At 41.5% G+C, this 18,395-nt stretch overlaps 1 protein-coding gene across 1 annotated transcript in view; it reads left to right on the forward strand.

Annotated features, from left to right (window-relative positions):
• The window catches only part of PRKAR1B (protein kinase cAMP-dependent type I regulatory subunit beta), a gene marked incomplete at its 3' end in the record, with an annotated part of 84,864 nt that continues 66,469 nt past the window's right edge, over positions 1-18,395 (forward strand). Inside the window, exons 1-3 of the mRNA XM_079543052.1 lie at positions 1-198; positions 8,460-8,630; positions 10,730-10,821. Of these exons, the coding sequence (XP_079399178.1) occupies positions 22-198; positions 8,460-8,630; positions 10,730-10,821 (440 nt within the window). The 5' untranslated portion in view covers positions 1-21. The remainder of the gene's footprint in view (positions 199-8,459; positions 8,631-10,729; positions 10,822-18,395) is intronic.

The following is an 18,395-nucleotide window of genomic DNA, read 5'->3' on the forward strand; positions in this document are numbered from 1 at the left end:
TTACTGTTTACGAGCCTGAAGATGGCTGCTGCTTCTTCCTGCAGTGTGGAAGAAGACGAGAGCCTGAAGGGATGTGAGCTCTATGTTCAGAAGCACAACATCCAGCAGATCTTAAAGGAGTGCATTGTAAATCTCTGCATAGCAAAACCAGACCGACCCATGAAGTTCCTCAGAGAACACTTCGAAAAATTAGAAAAGGTCAGTGATTTTAACATGACACATAATTTTCTGATTTTAAGCTGAAAAGATTGTTAAAAACGTTTCAGATGTTCGGGTGCACTTTTCTTTTTAGCTTTTGAATTAGCAAACGATTGTTATAAAACAAAAACTGTTAGAAACAAACAAATCAACCGCCCTTTATTTGCTGATGGCTACCATGATGCTGTTACTGTCCATAACACCAGATTATATTTCTCATCATACTGAACTTGTTACAAGCGACCCAAGAACTTGGATGCATACTCTGAATTATGATGCATGACATTCTCAGCTCTCATCTGTGGATAGAGCAAAAGATGCTGTTCCCTGTTCATTCTGGTGTCAGGTGAAGTGCTTTTTCCCTTGCCCTTTAAACTGAAACAGTCAGGGAACCAGCAGGTACTTAAAACCATTGAAGCCTGCCAACTTAATTTATTCCTCCTTCCTGTATTGCGTATCCTAGGATCTCCAATGAGAGATGCATTCAGAGAGATTTCATTTACTGTGGCTGTATTCAGAAGCAGTGTAGAGGGGAAACATACTGTAAAACATTCTCAGGCAAATCTTGCCTGAAGCGTATTGGTATCTTTTGCAGGAATTGCAGATGGTGTGGATGCTGCTTTTTTAGGGGGTGGGATTTCTCAAGAAGTAGATGCTCATGAGCACACAGGGCTGCAAGTTGTTAGGTGTATGAGTCCTTATCCTATAAGACACTTTATTTACATAATTAATGTAAAAAGACTGTTGTTATGTTTGAGGTTTTGGGTTGGTTTTTTTTTTTCCTAATTAAGTGCATAACATTTGTAGGCTTGAGGTAGGAGTTTTATGTATATTATTTTCCTCCTAGGAACAGAACTAGGCCAAGGCAAGAACAATTAACTAGTGAATAATGCACGGAGCTGTGTATTACTGATGATAGAAACATTGTACACAACTATCATTTGTCTGCTTTTCTCTATCTGTGGATATATGCCAAATTTGTGCAGCCTGAAAATAAATACAAACGTTGTATCCAGGTGGAAATTCACAAAGAATGCCTGGAACGTTGGGTATGAATAGGAAGTACAAACTTATTTTCGTTGTATCGTGCATTGTTTAAAAAAAAAACAACAACAAAACCATCTTTTGATTCTGCCTCTGCTAAACTCCTTAGAGCCGAGTCCCATTTGAAGAGAATTATGTCTTGAATTTCCTTTGTTATGAATTGTTATCTGGCTTAGTATATGCAATCCCAGACTCCCTGCCCAGAAGGATGAGCGCCGCTTTTGTCAAATACATTAAAATATGCCATAGTGTTTTAGAACAAACTGCATGGCTGGTGGGATTACTTGAGTTACTCTGGGGGAATTTGACTTTATGCACTGCAGGAACATTGACAGTTGGTGTCAGTTCCTACCCTTGGGTATTCTGCAGTCTTTTATGTAATCTCCTATTATTTCCCAAAGAACATTGGAATTCTGTAACAGAATATTGATCTGGATGCAAAAACAGAACTGCTGTGAATCACAAGAGATTGTTCAGAAACAGACAGTCCCAGGACAGCAAATAGTGTGAATATGATGCGTAGTATGGATGTAGGGCAGTCTGAGAGCTAAGCTGCCTGAGCTGAAGGCCATTAGGATGCTTCTGGAGATTTCCTGTGGTGTAATTCTTGTTCCTACAGCAGTTTGACTTCCTTGCTCAGCCATTTTTGAGGACTTTCTTGAGATTGATTGTACTGTGGGGGATTTTCTGCTGAAGGATAATACTTTGACTTGGTCAGTTGCATAATGCTGTTGAAAGAAATCTGCATCCCAGAGGAGTAGCTGTCCCTTCTCATTGAGTTGTAGAACCAAAGGGTCTTCTGCAGTGTTGTTCATCTTCTTCCTGCACACAATTGATCTCAGGGGAGCCACGGTTTCTGACTGCACAGTGTCAGGTAGGAACAAGGTCAGTTATTTTTTCCAGCTGTGCAGAACTGACAAACAAAATCTTTATTTAGTGGAAAAACTATGAAAACAACGGGTTTGCGTGCAGAATCAGGGCTTAACAGTGCAAATTTGGGAACAGTCACATTTTGAATGACTTGTAAAGATAGAGAAATCGTTTAAATGAATTTTATCCTGTTTTTGGACAGCAGTTGCCATATTTAGTTACTGTGAGGAATCTGAACTGGATGGTGAATTTAACTGCTAGAGATGTTTGTGTGGGAATGAGCAGCACACTAATAGGGCACGTTTGCTGTTAGCTCAGCATCTGTGCTCTACCTTTTTGCTCCCGTGTGGGGAGAGAGCTGAATTAGTTAATTAGTAAGAAATTGCAGGCAAAGCCTTGTATTTTCACCTACTGTGAGACTGCAGAACTTTCATTGGTGTCAGACTGATTAGTGCTGTGATTATATGATCAAAGGTGGAGTTGTCATGGCAGACCAAGCTAAACTTCTGCTCCACAGAAAAAGGTTATGAGTAGAACTAGCAAAGAAAATGGTGCAGAAGAGAACAGCACCTTCAGTTTATGTTTAGAAATGTCTCAGTGTTCTGGTGGAGCCATTTTGCACTCCCTGTATTTCAGTGCAGTGTCTTTGCAAGCTGAGCCAGGCACTCTGCTGCTGCCTTCTGGATCTGAGTGCTCACCTGGTTCCTTCTGTTGCCCTCTGCTCACACAAGAGGAATGCTGTCATGCACAGGCTGAACTTAATGCCATGGCTTGCTGTGGATCAGCAGTGGTTTTTGGACTGGGCTGATGCTATCTGCCTTCAAGTACCATCCAAAACAAAAGAGTTTTGCAGAACACCGGGCTGTGCCATCTGAAATCAGATAGAGCAAAATGAGGTTGTCTGGGTAGCTCCACCTTGTGATATTAGACAGTATTGCATACAGACATCATCGGAAAAATAAGGGCACACGTGTGACAAGTTTGCTGTAAAGTAGGATGGAAAGACTATTTACTGTTAGTAAATTAGAGTCTGTTTGTGTATAATAAAGAGTTTCAGTATTTGAACATTAATCTTCTGCATTCTTCTGTAGTCTCTGCCAGTATTTATGTTTTGTCAGAATGCAGAATATTTCTAGAGAAATGCAATTTATAATAAAGTGAACTTTCCTGCAGGCATGTTTCTCCTTACCCCAGGTATGCATGCACACATTTGGTATTTGGCTGGATTTTACACACTGAAGTGTTGATTACATAAGCTTGTAAGTATCAGGAATATGGTGTGTTGTTTTGTAAGAGAACCTTTCATTCGTGTGCCTCGTGGTAAAGTAAGCAGAGAAGAGGTGGTGATGGGCTGAGCTACTGCAAGACACTGGAAGGGAAGATAAGAAGTGTTAACGTGTTGCAGGAGGTAAAGGGACACAGGATGGCAAGCAGTGAGGCAGAGCTACAGAAATGTAGGAAGATTTATGGCAGGAGAATTTGCCTAGATTGGAAATTGGGAATGAACGATGGTGCAGAGAGACCACAGAGGATGCAGTAGTGGCGGTTAGAGTGGAGGACAGGTATGAACTGGATAAATTAGTGGAGGTGAATGTTTAGGTTATTTTTTGTGATGCTGTGGAAGAAAAGATAGCATTTAACATCCAAAAGGCAGAGGAATGGTGGTTAGGAGTGTGTGAACGGTCTCAGATTACTGGTCTGAATGATCTGAAGAGATTATAGAGTTGTCTGCTGTGACAAAGAAAAGGGTGGGTAAGACATTTAAGACCTCCCAAATTCAGTGATGGAATCAGTGAGTCCTGGGCTTCCAAAGGAGTGGCTTGCTGTTAATCATTGTGTCATTCTCCAAAAATGAAGGCATGCTGTTACAGACCTTCCTGTATTGACAGTGTTTCCTGGGGGTCAGTTCCAGTGCAAAGAGAGATTAGTTTACTTGTGCATGAGCGAGGCTTTACATTTGCTGTGGATGAAATGAAAGCAGATTCTAGGCCTCAGTCAGAAGACACTGTGCTTGGGAGGTGAGAGAGGGGGAAGAAAAAGAAAATATTTAATTTAGAATGTGCTTTGTGTTCCTTTTGAACACAGAAGTTGTAGGAAGCGGATCGGAGGTGGTGAGCTGTGATACCTAACAGCTGACGTGCTTTTAAAGTCTTCCTGGAATCCTGTTTTAAAGCTGTGCAATGATTTGGAGCCTTGTCAGATGCTATCCTTCCGTGAACTTAAACACTGTGTTTCCAGACAGTGACAAAGCCTGAAAGGAACAATGAGGAGAGGAACTACTGAAAGTGACTTTCTGTTTGGAAATGCTCCAGCCAAGAGACAGGAGAGCTGTCGGTGTGTGCTCTTGAGCAGTAGGCTGAAAGGAAGGGTAAATCTGAGAACTTGCTTGTCATTGTGGTTGCTTCTCTGGTGTTTAAAACATTAAAAACTCCTAAAAGCATTAATCAGAAGAGGCAATGACCCCACGCACTGAGGACAGCTTGCTAAATTCCTGTGTTTTATACACCAGCCTCTTGCAACACCACTATGTTAGCCAGAGGGGAACATTCAAAAGATAAATGGGTCACTGCTACAGATGTGTGTATTAGCTCTTTTTGCTTTGAGTTTGATGCAAAGGCGGTATGTTTTCTTTCCAATTTATGGTTTGGTTGGCATACCTATTGAAGTCAGCTGTGGTATTCCTGTTTCACAATTCATCTCCACCACAAATCACAGGGAAGTCTTTTGTGCACAGCTCCAGCTAGGTTTTTAATCAGTCACAACACGACTTTCATGGAATTTGGTTAGATTAGGTGTTATTGTAACACAGCAGGGCTGGTTTGTACCTTTGGGGTGTGATGGTCTGTCACTGTGCTGCACCATAGCAGTGACTGCAGGCTGCTGTTCCAAGTCACCAGATTGCACAGGCACTGCCTTGGGCCTGTAGGCATTGCAGGGGGTTCTCACTGCTGAACCAGCACTGAAAACCAGGCAAAGCTTGCCCAAAATGGCATGGGCTGTGTGTACGGGTATCTGCCTCAGACCCTGTGTTTTGGAGAGCCTCATCCTGTCTGCTGCACGAGTCAGGAGCAACTCTGCTGGCAGCAGTGCAGCAGGTGAAGGATAGAGTGAGGAGCGAGGTGCTCGCTGCAGCTTGCTCGGAGGTTTGTCACGCTGTGTTTGCTGTTGACTTCCATGTGCTTTCTGGAGTCCCTCGTTTTAAAGTGGACGTGATTGGGAAATAGGATTTCTCTGCCATCGTGAATTATCTGTGTGATTCGAATGGAGTGAGATGGCTTGTTGTCATGACAACAAAAGATGGTAAGGTGTTTACTTGAGAGTGAGGTCTGCACAGGCGTCCACACCAAGCTGTGCCTGAGGGCTGTTTGAAGAACTGTTCCTCCTTTAACGTATTTGCTGTATTTGTGCAGTTCCACCCCAGGATATATGGAAGATGGCTTTGTGAAAGCTTAACCTGGGATACAGTGTGTGCTTTATTTTCAAAAGGCACTCTTTAGCTCAGTAATGGAAATCTTACCTAGCCTACAAATAGCGGCATATGAAAAAGGCTGCCAGTCAACTATCTGCTGTTTATATAAAAGGAGTTTGTAGCGAAGAGCCTTCCTTTTAAAATGAATCATATGGTAACTCACTTTTATAATCCTTTCATATCTTTTTTACTTTAGAAGGTATTTGGGTTTCAGAGCATGCTTTGTGATATTAATTTTTATCTCATTGAACTTGCTTTCTTGCATAAATCCGTGCTGGGGCAGAGGAGATATTTATTAATTCCTTGGAAGTGCCTTCATGCAGTGTGTGCTGAAGAAGTGTCTGTTTGATATTTGAATGTGGCAAGCTCTTGCTTTTCACTCTGAGCGTGTATTAAAGGAGCTGTGTAAGAGCTGCATTCCTCTAACTGCTTACTGACTGCTCCTTGTTACAGTTACCTTTTAGTGTACTTTCAACTGCTTTCTGCTCTGAAAAGTCTTCTTTACCTTTCAGTTAAGCTTATGAAGAAGATGTGTTTGGTTTTGTTTGTGTGGCATAAAAACACAATGTTAACTGTAAAGAGATACAGAAGCTGAAATACTGGTGACAGTATTTCAAACTCTTCGGTCGTAGGTTTGTTTTTGATGGCTGGGTTTTAAATGCAATGAAAATAAATAGTGCACATATGTTTATCTGTCATGTTTGTATTTCTGCAAATGCATAATTGTGCTAAGGGAAGCTAAGGGCAGTCAGAGAGGAGTTGTGCATGGGGAAGAAGTTGATGAGAGTGCTTAAATAGGGCCTGCTGAGTCATTTTTTATGCATTCTGTGCTATTATCTGAAATTTGAATTGGAAATGGAAAAGTTCCAGTAACGATTTAATACATCTGAAGTCAGCTTGTTTGTTGGTTTTGTTTGTGTACATCATCTAACTCAACTGTGCTATGGTCCAGGAGTTGTAGTTTAGCAATCCCCATTAAAAAAACAACAAAAACTGATACCAGAAGGAACTCGGCATTGTCTCAGGCAGGTCAGGACCTCACCTCTCCAGCCAGCTCCATAAGTGTTAGCTCAGTGCCTGTTTCTCAAATGTTTTAGTAGTCCCTTAATCAAAACGGTAATGTGGGGCCTGTTACTTTGAATTATGCAGCACAAGAAATACTACTTTGCTGTTTATTTCAACTGCCGTAACGCGTTGAAGGTCGGTATGAAAGCTCCTGAAGTTGTTGATGGGGGCAGTGTTTGTGATGGTGCAGAAGGAAGCTGGAGTGAGACCAGAAAAGACAAGTGGCATGACTGGATTTGTCAGACATTTGTAAACATCGGTGGCAAAACAGATATTAATCATTTGTTTTTCTGGCAAGCTTAAAAATTGTGAACTTTCGCCAGTTTTCTGTACCACTCTTTTGTGGTGTCATACCTGATGAGTTAGCTGTAACTCATTTCCTGTGACAGTAAGACCAACTGGCCGTGTTGGTGATTTGCCACGTCTGGTGCTGATGCTCTGAGGTCCTTCCTCCTCCACTGACTCCATTTACTAGCTCAAATCGCTGAATCTCATCAGAAATTAGTTGTGTCCAGATTCTGGTATTGCTGTCAAAGGGAAATTGGCTTTGCTGGCTGTGCAGGGGCCTTAGCACTGCTGCGTTTTCTTTTTTCTTTCACACAGCCTGCAACTCCACTAGTGTGAGTTCTCAGAAATACTGGGGCTGTTCAGCCGGCAGCCTGACGAGTGCTGTGTGTTTGTGCATCCATAACACAGCTCTGAGACTATCAGGGTGTACCTCGTGTGTATGGTAAGGGAGGAGGTGACAGCAAATAAATCACTGGATTTATTCATCCTACTGCTGCCCAGGCAGGATGACTGCTCACAATGTTCATATCCCCCACAGTTTCCTTTATGGGACAAGCTGAGGACTGGATGCGAGATCCATCCTGTGGCCCTTCTCCCTCACCTTGAGTAGGGTCAGAGGAGGCTGGAATGAATGAGCCAGGGCACTGGAGAGGCGGTAGAACAACCAGTGCTGCTCAGGTGTAGGTTTTTGGATTTCTACAAAGGACTTGTGCATTTTATGCCTGAAAATGTTATAACTATGGGTAGCTGTGTTTGTATGAGCTCTTCAGAAATCAGATAATTCAGTGTATGAATTGACAGCATCTTGTGTCTCTCACATCCTTCCTAGAAGATTTTTCCCGCTCTTGTTACCATATTTTCAGGGATTCCCCTTTGTACTTAACTCTGTCCTCCAAGGATGCGGAGGATAACCTCCCTATTGGCCAGCTGGTGCTAAGCCAGCCATCATTTCTTGCAGTCCTCTGGAGCCTACCTTGGATCTTGCTTGCTTGGAAGTAGTCCCATTAGTTATAAGTCTGTTACATGGTAGAAATTCTGGAATAGGGAACATCTTTGTTCTGTCTTGCAGTAGTGAGCAAAGCAGAGCAAGATGAAGGAACACATCTAACATGTTAATATGTGACTTTGGGTATGTTCTCTGTACAAGAGACAAAGATATGTAAAAGCCAACTGAGCAAGGAACAGCTGTGGTGTTGGAGAGTTAGCAAAAGAAGTTATTCTTCTTCTTTCTCAGCCAGAAGTAGCTGCAATGAAATGTCTGTGGTTTATAATATATTGGTTTCCTTTAAGTGTAAAAGTATTGGACAGATCAAGTACTGGAGTGATGGTGCCTGTATACACATTGGAGTTGGTGTCAGTCTTTCAAGCTGCACATTTTTAATTTTCTTTGACCAGTACTTGTGTGCATTTCCAAACATCTAGATGTAGAAATGAAGTAGTTGAGAGTAGTATGAGAGTCATAGAGGAAGCATATTGAGTCTTACATGGGTAAGAGATGTTTCATTTCTCTCTTTTTGCCTTGCAGGAAGAATGCAAACAGATACTGGCTCGGCAGAAGTCCAGTTCCCAGTCTGATTCCCATGACGATGAGATTTCTCCTCCGCCTCCCAACCCAGTAGTAAAAGCCCGACGCAGGAGAGGAGGAGTCAGTGCAGAGGTGTACACAGAAGAAGATGCTGTTTCTTATGTTAGAAAGGTAATGCTTTGTCATGTCCCTGCAGGGCGATGAAGTGACTTGTATTCTGCTTATTTTTAGTGCTTAGAAGCACCGGTCAGCTTGTAGAGTGTCGTCCTCATGTCAGCAAAGCCATGGCTCGACCGTCTTCTCAAGTACATTTGCTGCCTCTTAGTGTATTAATAAAGTATTTTTCTAAGCATGTTGCTTCAGCATTCTGTATTCTTTCCTTTGTTGAGGAATGCTGCTAATCTGTTGCCTCCCGTTATGGAGTAGTTAATTCTCAGCCATTACTCCCTGGGTAATGTTTCCTGTTTTGGATAGATCCTGAAATTAACTTTTTATTCCTTTTCCCAGCAGCAGGATTAGTAGGCAGTAATTGGCCCACAGCTGGAAACAGCAGTACAGATCACATTCTGGGTGCTCTGGGGCAAGGACTGCTGCAATTTTAATTCCCTAGAAACTGACTGAGTTTAAGTAATACATGATGTAGGGATGGTTTTCTGTCAGCTATAGATACTGCAAGGGATGTAGGACTAGCTATGGGATGTTTTGTTTCTTGCTTTGTCTTCTGCCATAAGCAAATGATTCCCATGGTGAACCCTGAAGCTGTGTGTTTGTGACAGAGGTTTCTGGAATAAGAAACAGAGGGAGATGCTGGAGGGATGAATTACGAAAGAAATGAAAAAGTGTAAAAAGCAAGGCAAGGGTTGTATTAAGCTATTGCAAAGAGAAGGATTTTTAGCTAACAGCCAGGAAGAACCGTTGGCTTGAATTCAGGCGCTGGATAGAAACACATGTGGGTCATAAGCAGCTTGAAGGATCCACTGGAGGGTGAGCCGTAGGATGAATAGTGCTAAAGGGAAAGTGGTGAGTTATGTCACTGGAGAGAAAATGAAAGGAGATTTAGCTGAGTGACTTGAGCAAACATCTGGGGTGGTTCCATTCACAAGAGCACTGAGATCACTGCGGCTGCTTGTTTCATCGCTTCGTCCTGAAACCAGAGAAAGCAATGTTTGTCAGCACGTCTGACACAGTGCTACCAGAACAACTGACAGAATGGGAATTTTGTTGTGAAGGAGTTGATCTGCTTGAAGAGAACGCTTAATGGTTACTTAGAAAAATGATGTAAGGTGTGATCAAGTGATTCGTTTAGACTTTTCATTTTGTTGATGTCTGGTTGCTGTGACACCTAAGGAATCTTTCCTGTGTTTTCTGTGTCCCTGTCCCATGAGACCCACCTAAATCTGTGCCCTGTAGCTTTCATTGCTTCAGATTGAGACTAAGAGAGGCTAGTCAGCAGTATTTTATCGTCAGCGAGAGCTGAGTGTCAGTGGTTTAGATTATCCCCTCTTGGCTCAGCAGCAGTAAGCTGAACAGCTAGGTTGTTTTCATAGAACAGAAATGCAGAACTGCAGGTCAGTCCGGGGTTTCTTTGATAGGAGGAAAAAACAAGAAAAAGTTACTAGCCAAATACCCATTTTGTTTAACTTAATAGAATTTAAACTTTCAGGATTATGACCAAATTCACATAGTAGAGAATGTGTGCCTTCTCTTCAATTAGCAAATAAAATACCTCTTTATTCTCCAGCATAAATCTTCTCACTAGCCAAGAAGCAAAATGTGAGTTTTGACCCAGGTCGATGGTCAAAGTTTCTTATGCCACAACCAGTATGAAAAACATTGTGTAATCAATTCATTTTTTTTCCTTTTCCTTGGAGAAATTTTACTCATTTTTAAAAGTAGGTTGCTTCTGAAACTCTTCGTGAGAGAGAAGAATAAGAGATGTATTTTCCTCAGTCTCATAGACTTGATAGGATACTGCACAGCTGCCAGTACCTGCTAATTATGGTATTTTATGGCTATCTTTCTCCCTAGTCGTTTCAGAGCTTGCATTTCTTTTCTGGTTGTCATGTTGAGAACATCAATTCTTATCCCCATGTTATCAAAACTGTAATTTATTACTTTCTTAGTGGCTTTATATTATAGCCTAAATCTGTCCCAGTGATTGAAATCAAATTGCATCTGTTATCTTGAATAATGGAATTTTCCACAGATTTCAAGAATTACGAGGAAATGCAATCAGACATGTAATTGCTCTTCTTTCTTTTCACCCACAGGTTATTCCGAAGGACTATAAAACTATGACTGCTCTGGCAAAGGCCATCTCCAAGAACGTGCTCTTTGCTCATCTCGATGACAATGAACGAAGGTATGAGGTGCTTTATGATTTAATGGATTCCATAACTTGACCTGAGGATTGTGTCAGGTTTTATCTTAGAATGGTCGTTGAAGACCAGAGCTACTCACCGTTGGTTTTAAGTTCTACTAGATGGCAGCCCTCCACACACATGGCATTGTGACAAAGGATAGAATGACACACTGAAAAAGAAACAGGAGTTGAGAATTTATGTGAACATATTTAATGATTGCAAGTCAGCTGTACCTGGTGGGCTTCCTTCTAGGATCCTGGAAGGTCCTAGCTCAAGTGATCTCAGATCCATTTGCTGTAGCTTCAGAGAGCTGAGGTGACTGAACAGTGGGACAGTAAAAATATAATATTTACTAAGAGCTAAAAGAGAATTACAGGTAAATTTATTTTATTTTATTTTGAAAAACTGTTTGATCAGTAGCAGCCAGAATGATTTTTAAAACCTTGAAAATGTACTTCTATGTTTGTTGAACAAGTCTTGTAGCTAGGGAAGGCATTGCAGCTTGAGTTTCACTATGGCTTTAGTGTCTAATGTGTGTGACAGTTTCATAAACGATCTAGAGAAATATGGCTTCAATGAAGCCATGTGGGGTCTGTGCAGAGCTGGGTGGGTAGCTGTACCAGCTGCCAATTGTCAGTGGCCCAGCGTTACAGTGGAGAGATGTCACAAAGCAGGGAGCCATGTTGATGGTGATTTTCTTCATTGTTCTCTTGAGTTAACCCTTCATGGTGAACTGGTGCACCAGTGATGAATTTTTAAATGATGTGGAGATGAGACAGACTGGTAGAATTGGGAATTGTTTTTACTAGCAGAACATCAAGCAATGCAGTCCTTCAATGGGGCTGTGCTCATAACGCTTTCAATCAAAGCGTGTTCTCAAGTGTGCAAATTTCAGTCCCTCTTGAAGCCATTTACAAGGTTTAATTACTTTGCAATCCTAATTATTATGATACTGCATTAGCATGCAGATTTCTGGTGTAAGTAGGAGAGGAGTAACTGAACATTTCTTCTAGCTTTTTTACCCACAACAGAGAATTCTTGTACAGAACTGCCAAAAATCCTGATTATACCATCTGCATACTGACATGACTGTAGTGGTAGGGTACATTTTCTGGTTGGAAAAGGCACATTTTGGCAATATGTTACCTGAGTATGGACGAGAGGGAAAGAAAAGCAGTTTTTCCAGCACTGTGCTAAGTGTGCATCATGGTTATGGTCTCCTAACCATTTATTTACTTTTCAGCCAGATTATCCCATTACAGGCATATGGTAGGGGGGAAGAGGTGTGCACAGGGTGCCTCCAATGTGTGTGCTGTAGAAATGTCATAGGCTGTTCTGAATTTTTGCAGTCCTTGTACTGTGGTTTCACCAGGTGTGTATTGCCTCTGCTGTCAAAAACTTGGGAGCTTCTTGGTTCCTGGATTCTGCAGTGGAGGTTATTCAGCTGTGTATCATCTCCCTCGCTGAAGTGCCACATTCAGGCCTTGAGACAAACATAGCAAGCTATCGCTCGTGTTGGAAGAAAAAAGAACTCAGGGAGGACACATGCAGTCTGCTTTTGCAGATAGGATTGTGATGGACCCTTCTTTGCATTTTATTGAGCTCCCTCTTGATATCATGCTATTGCCTTTGTGGGTTTTTTTGATTTTTTTTTTTTTTTTGGTCAGGTGTGAAGTCATCAAGGTGGAGTGTACCATTGCTCTCACTTGCACTTTGCATCTGGTTGATGCAAACAGCCAGTTCAATAAAGTACGTGGTGTATGACTTCATTTGGGGTTCTGTCCTCTTGGAATGGTGGAAAACTAGATAAGAGTATTTCATTTTCTGTGCTGCAGTGGTGACTGTGTTTATTCACTTCAGTGCTTCCTACACTGAAGGTGGTGTTGTTTCATTAAGTGTTGTGGTTGACCATTCTCTGAAGTAAAGAAGGTGTTCAGGTGGGTTAGGATGAGCTAGCAGGGCCAAGTCTTTGTTTGCAATGGTTAACTTGCACTTTTTCTTCCTGTCTGAGAAGATTCATAAGTTAATCTTTCCGGTGGCTGTCCATGGGACTTGCGTTCCATCCACTTACTGCTTGCAGCTGTGAAGATCCTTATGTCTGACATAAGCCCTTATTTATAAGCACAAAGTGTAACGTTATCTGTGTCAAATATTCCACGTGAATTACACGAGAAGTCCTGCTGAAGTCAAGGTAAAAAAAGTACCTTTTTGCACTGGTGTTACAAATAGTTTTGTTCAAGTCATCTTTGTTTCCATTCTGTTTGCATTCATGGTCTTATTTTAGGTGACATCTTTTTATATGCCGTGGTGGAACAAGGTTTGCCATCTATCTTGCAATTGCACATACATGCACACGTACATACACACAGCCTCCAGTGCAAAATTATACTGATAAGTTCAGTCACTAAGGAACTGTAAATGCATAGATGCTGAAAGCGACAGAGCTAGATTATCAGCAACTCTTGTCAAAATGTACATTTCAAGAACAGCTAATAGTGTAAGAACAGTGCAGCTCTGAAAAGCGATGTGGTCGTCAGCTCTTTAGCTGTGGTGTGTTCTAACTCTCCTCTCTCCTCCTTTCTTCTTTTTCAACTGCTTAAAAACTCTTGAAAGAGAATTTTAGTAGCAAACAATGAAGCGTGTTCGTTAAGCTGAGATGTAAGGGCAGCAAGATTTTTTGGTAAAAGTGTAGTTTGTCGTATTGTGCAAACATCATGAAGAAACTGTGGAGATGGCCACCAAGAGGACAGTTTTCCAAGGTAGAAAGCACTCTAAAAACTTGCTAGGTGTGATCACTGCCAGATCAGCAGCTCTGTGTTTGTCTGGTCCTGAGCTGTTGCTCACCGAAGCCTCACGTATGTATGCACAGTCCTTCACAACAGATTCTTGTGTCGTGGCTCTGGAGGGAGCTCTTTGCAGCATGGAACAACTTCTGATACAGAAGGCAGCGCTGTGCAGGCTGTGTGCTCAGAAGAACCAGGAATTGCCCTCCAGCCTGTTCACACATGAGCAGCCTTGAGAGCTTTGAGATGGAACATCAGTGGATTTGGACCTGTAGCCAGGTAAGATGCATTCACCCTCTTTTCATTTTACTAGGGAAAAGTGCTGTGCTGACACTAACTGCAAGGTATTTTTGGGAAATTTACTTTTTTGGAACCGATCTTCTTTGCCACAGTTTGTCTTTAACTTCTGTTGATGGCAGAAGCCATCTTGTTTCTCTGTTTTCTGTTGTGCCTCTGTTGCATCTTTGAGGCAGTACCAGTAAAAATTATTAAATAAAACACCAGTCCTTGATTATGACATTTGTACTTAATGAAAGAACTTTAAAAAGTTTGAATTGCAGATTTAGATGTACTTTCTGAAAGACATGTCTGCTGTCTTTCTAATTTCCCTCCAACGTGCTGATGAGAAGTGAAGTTGATATGTGCCAAGGTTGTCTTAAGTGGCCTGCAGTATTGATTCTAGTGGCTGGATTCTAGTTGAAAAATTTGAAAATCTAGTTGAAAAATTTCCTTGTGGTATTACTCCTCCTAGTTTGAACATGATCTCATGGTTCAGATCCAGCTATGCTCCTATTACAGGCCAAATTCTGAAGGCTGTTAGAGTTTGCATAAACTTTCCCCTTTCTTTTAGTATGTGACACTTGAGAATTTTGCATATGGGACAAATCAGCAAGGCAGGGTGTATTGTATTGATGCCCTCTTGGCTTATTTGGTTTTGTTCAGTCAGCAAGCAGTGAGTGATTTCTATCTATGCAAAGACAGAATTACACCCATAACTTGGCAACGTTTTATTTCCTTTCCCACTCTTGGATTTCCAGTAGATTAGCATCCTCTAAGGTTTCCTTGTTGTGAAATGGTGTATAAAGTCAAAACTAGTGACAAGGGGCTAGTTTGGTTGTCCCAATCTCCTCTAACCTAGCAGAGTAGCTAACAAGAATTTTTATTAGTTCAGCATGTAGTGATGGAGTGGAAGTACACACCCTTGGCTTTGCCATGGTGTTGGATAGTCAAGGGGAGAAAGAAGGAAGAAAGTTCATTTTCCCTTTGAGGATAAAAATGAAAGATTTCATCTCATCATTTAATTGACAGGATGTTCAGTCTGTACTGGACAGGGACAGCCATTGGGAACTCTGACCTGAAGAGGAAGAGTGAGAAGGTTTGGAGATGACCTGCAATGGGATCAGAAGTTTCTGTTCCCGGAAACAGAAGTTTCTACAGCTGACAGTAGTCAAGGAGGAGAAGGAGAAGGAACTGCAGCATAAACAGTTTGAGATCAGCAGGCATGTCAGTCTTGGTTCCAGGATGTCACCTGTGCCTGCCTGCTCTGCTGTGAATCATGAGCTGTCTTTCTGTCCCTGCTCAGAAGCTTGATGGATGCCTAACCACATTCAGAAGTGGACTGGGAAAATGTTCAGCTGTATCTTTATGTAGATTGTATGTAAAATTTATATGTAAAAGCTCTGTAAAACTTGCTCATCAGGGAGTAGAGAGAGCAAGTCGCTGTTTTACATGCATATTCAGACCAATAGAGTCATTTTCCCAAGTGTTTTATTCTTCTTTGCTGCTCTACAAACAGCTGTGATGCCTGTGACAACTTTCAGAGTATTTTTGTGTTTTATTACTTGGATTAATAATAAAGTGGCTTTCTTGAACCGTAAACTGGTGTGGAAATGCTTTGGAAACAAAAGTTAGACCATTTAATGCTTTTGCTAAAATACTGAGCTTTTACGGAAGTGCAAAGAAACAACAATAAGGGGTAGGAAGAACTGCCATCTTTACTGCAGGAGCACGTAGTTTTACATTGCTCGTGTGTTGCCTGCATGGCAAAGATGTCAGAGTAAAGGGCATTATTTTATTTTCTACGCTTGTTAGAGCTGATGCATAAAAATGAAACTTGGCACTTGTGCTGGGCATGCAAGCCAACCAAGAGTTTTCTCCAAGAAAGAATTGTAACTCTTTTCCCAGCATCTTCAGAAACACACTGCAGATGGAACTGCACACAGTGCTGTAGGTGCCATCATCTTGCTGTTTCAGGAAGATGTTCCACCGCCTTCTTACAGATGTTTTACGTAATCCGTGCTCTGTGATGCAGACTGCAATTGAGGCTGTTTTGTAAGCCATGATTGGTGCCAAAGTGGGCTCCTTTAGGGACACGCTGGGCTCAAGTATACGCTGTTTGAAAGACATCAGAGTCCAAATTAAGATTTCCTCAGCACTGAGACACAATAACATTCTTAAAATGTATTAAGGGCTGCCACAAAGGGGAAATGAGTAATCATATGTCTCTGTACCCCGAAGACAAAACATCAGAATTAGGCTTAAATTGTACAAGATGGAAGTAAACTAGACATGTGGTAATAATTTCTTGTGGTGAGGTTACTTAAATAGATTGGAGAGTCTATGATTGCTGAGACAGGTTAGGCAATCTCTTCGAACAAAGTCTATTTTGTCCTCTGTGGATGGGAGGATTCTCGGTCGTGTTTTTGTCACTCTTGGATTCTCAGTAGTGTAGGACAGTAATGTATGCTTCCTGTTTACATCTTTCTTTTTTTTTTTTTTCTTCCTGTTTTTTATGTATTTGAAGGGTTGTTGTTTCTAGTCGCATTTTCTGTTTTCTCAGATTGAATCTATTTCTGCCCTTCTTCCTTTGTAGACCAGGTTACTCAGACCACTGACCATTTTTGTTCTCCTCAACTTTATTCTGTTAATCCACATCTTTCTTGTATCTTTAGTATTTTTCACAGCAACAGCATATTGTTGACTTCTGCTTAGCATGTGATCACCAGAATCATTGGACCTTCTTCTACCTTGGCAGTGAACGTGCATCACGTGTTTGTGCCGTTGATTATTTTAACCCCCATGTAATACTTAGCAGTTGTGTCTTTATTGCAAGTACTTTTGCAGTCCGTTTCTTCAGTTTGAAATGATTTTACATCCTTATCTTGTTTTCTGAAGTGCTTGCAGCTTCTTTACAGCTAGTTACAGATTTCAAATTCAAAACATCCTGTATGCTGTCATCCAGGCCATTAATGATGTGGGTGTGTTTTTCAGTATAGGCACAATCTAAACGTGTGAAAAGTGGTTTTCCATATCTAACAGATGAATTTTACTTGTTGTCATGTTGATCTCATATTAAAATATTTTTAAAACTTGTGATTAGTGAATTTCAAGGACATTATGATTACTATAAGCTTTATTCACTTCTGCATAATACCGTGTTTTATTAAAGCACTGGCTGCAGGCCAGCTGGAAAGCCTCATATGTGTGGAAGAAACCTAAGACGGCACCATTCAGGAGCAAGATGTTTCAGAAACAGGATGCCACAGCTATGACATATTCATTACACATCCTGTATTTTCCTTGCATTTGTAACTTAACTCTTCTGTTAAAAAACAAACACGGTCTAGCTTCTGCCTCTGCTTCATAGATGGCTGCAGTGTGCACAGCAGTGCAAGAAACTTCTGATTGGGCTGCATTATTATTTTTGTAGCTGCTGAAACCACATGGATGTTTAGGTAGAATATTTACTCTGCCTGTTGTTGGCATCTAAGTTGGCTGCCGCTCAAATACACCTAAACCAGGAACCTCAGGGTATGGTTTCACAATTAATTTAACCCAAAGTAACTCTGAGCTGCTACCAAAATAAGCAGTGCAGTTAGTGCCAGAGCTTGGCTGTATGCTGCTATTGCTGCTCTCGTGCACTTGTGCAGCTGCAGCTAGCCAGGTCAGTGCTCTGGAGAGTGAGATCTTCATCCTCCTCTTGTTGGGACAATTTTCAGGTCAGATCAGTTCCCACCACCTGGTCACAGAAATGCTTCTGCTTGCCTAAGGGAGGCAGTGGAAAGACGCAGCTGAGCATAAAGCACAGCATCATCTCAATCTGCTTTGCATGGTATGCTGGAGGGTGGGCTGCAGCCTGCGCGGGTTTGTAGAGGTGTGAATGTCCCGTCTGAGATGGAGCTCCTGGGGTTGGTTAGTTGGCCCTAGTAATTCCTAGTAAAACAGATACTGTAAAGAAGAAACTGGTGCGTAACCTCTCTGTGAGATGTTTGTCTTGATGGTCGATCATATTAGAAGATTAGCCTGTTTTGTAAGCAGTCAGTAAGAGGAAGCTCATCTCTCAAATGAACCAAAGCGTACTAAACAAAAGCTTTCCTTCTGTGGGTAACACTGCAGTATTTTGCAGGTAAACAGTCTGGCAGCCCAGCTTTTCACTGTGCCTTTCATGCCTTGTTTATAGCTTTGATTGAGCGTGGTTTTTAAAACAGCGTGTTTAACTATGTGAGTTGTTCCATTGACTTGCTGTGGATGTCAAAGGAATTACTCATGTGTATAAATTGAAGCACATTCTGTCTTGCTGAATTGGAGCTTGCCAATGAGGAATACTACTTAAACTGGGAGAAGTTATGGATTTTGGAGACAACAGTCGTCTGGCAGTAGTGATGGAAATGAAACCAGGTAGAATTGCCCAGCCGCTTGGAAAAGAAATGATCCAATTCTCCATTCAAGGATTAGCTGTGAATTTAACACTGACTCTATTTTCCAGTGCATCCATCTCATTTACCCAAGAA

This window comes from Tetrao urogallus (assembly GCF_951394365.1).
Source record: "Tetrao urogallus genome assembly, chromosome: 15".
Taxonomy (NCBI): domain Eukaryota; kingdom Metazoa; phylum Chordata; class Aves; order Galliformes; family Phasianidae; genus Tetrao; species Tetrao urogallus.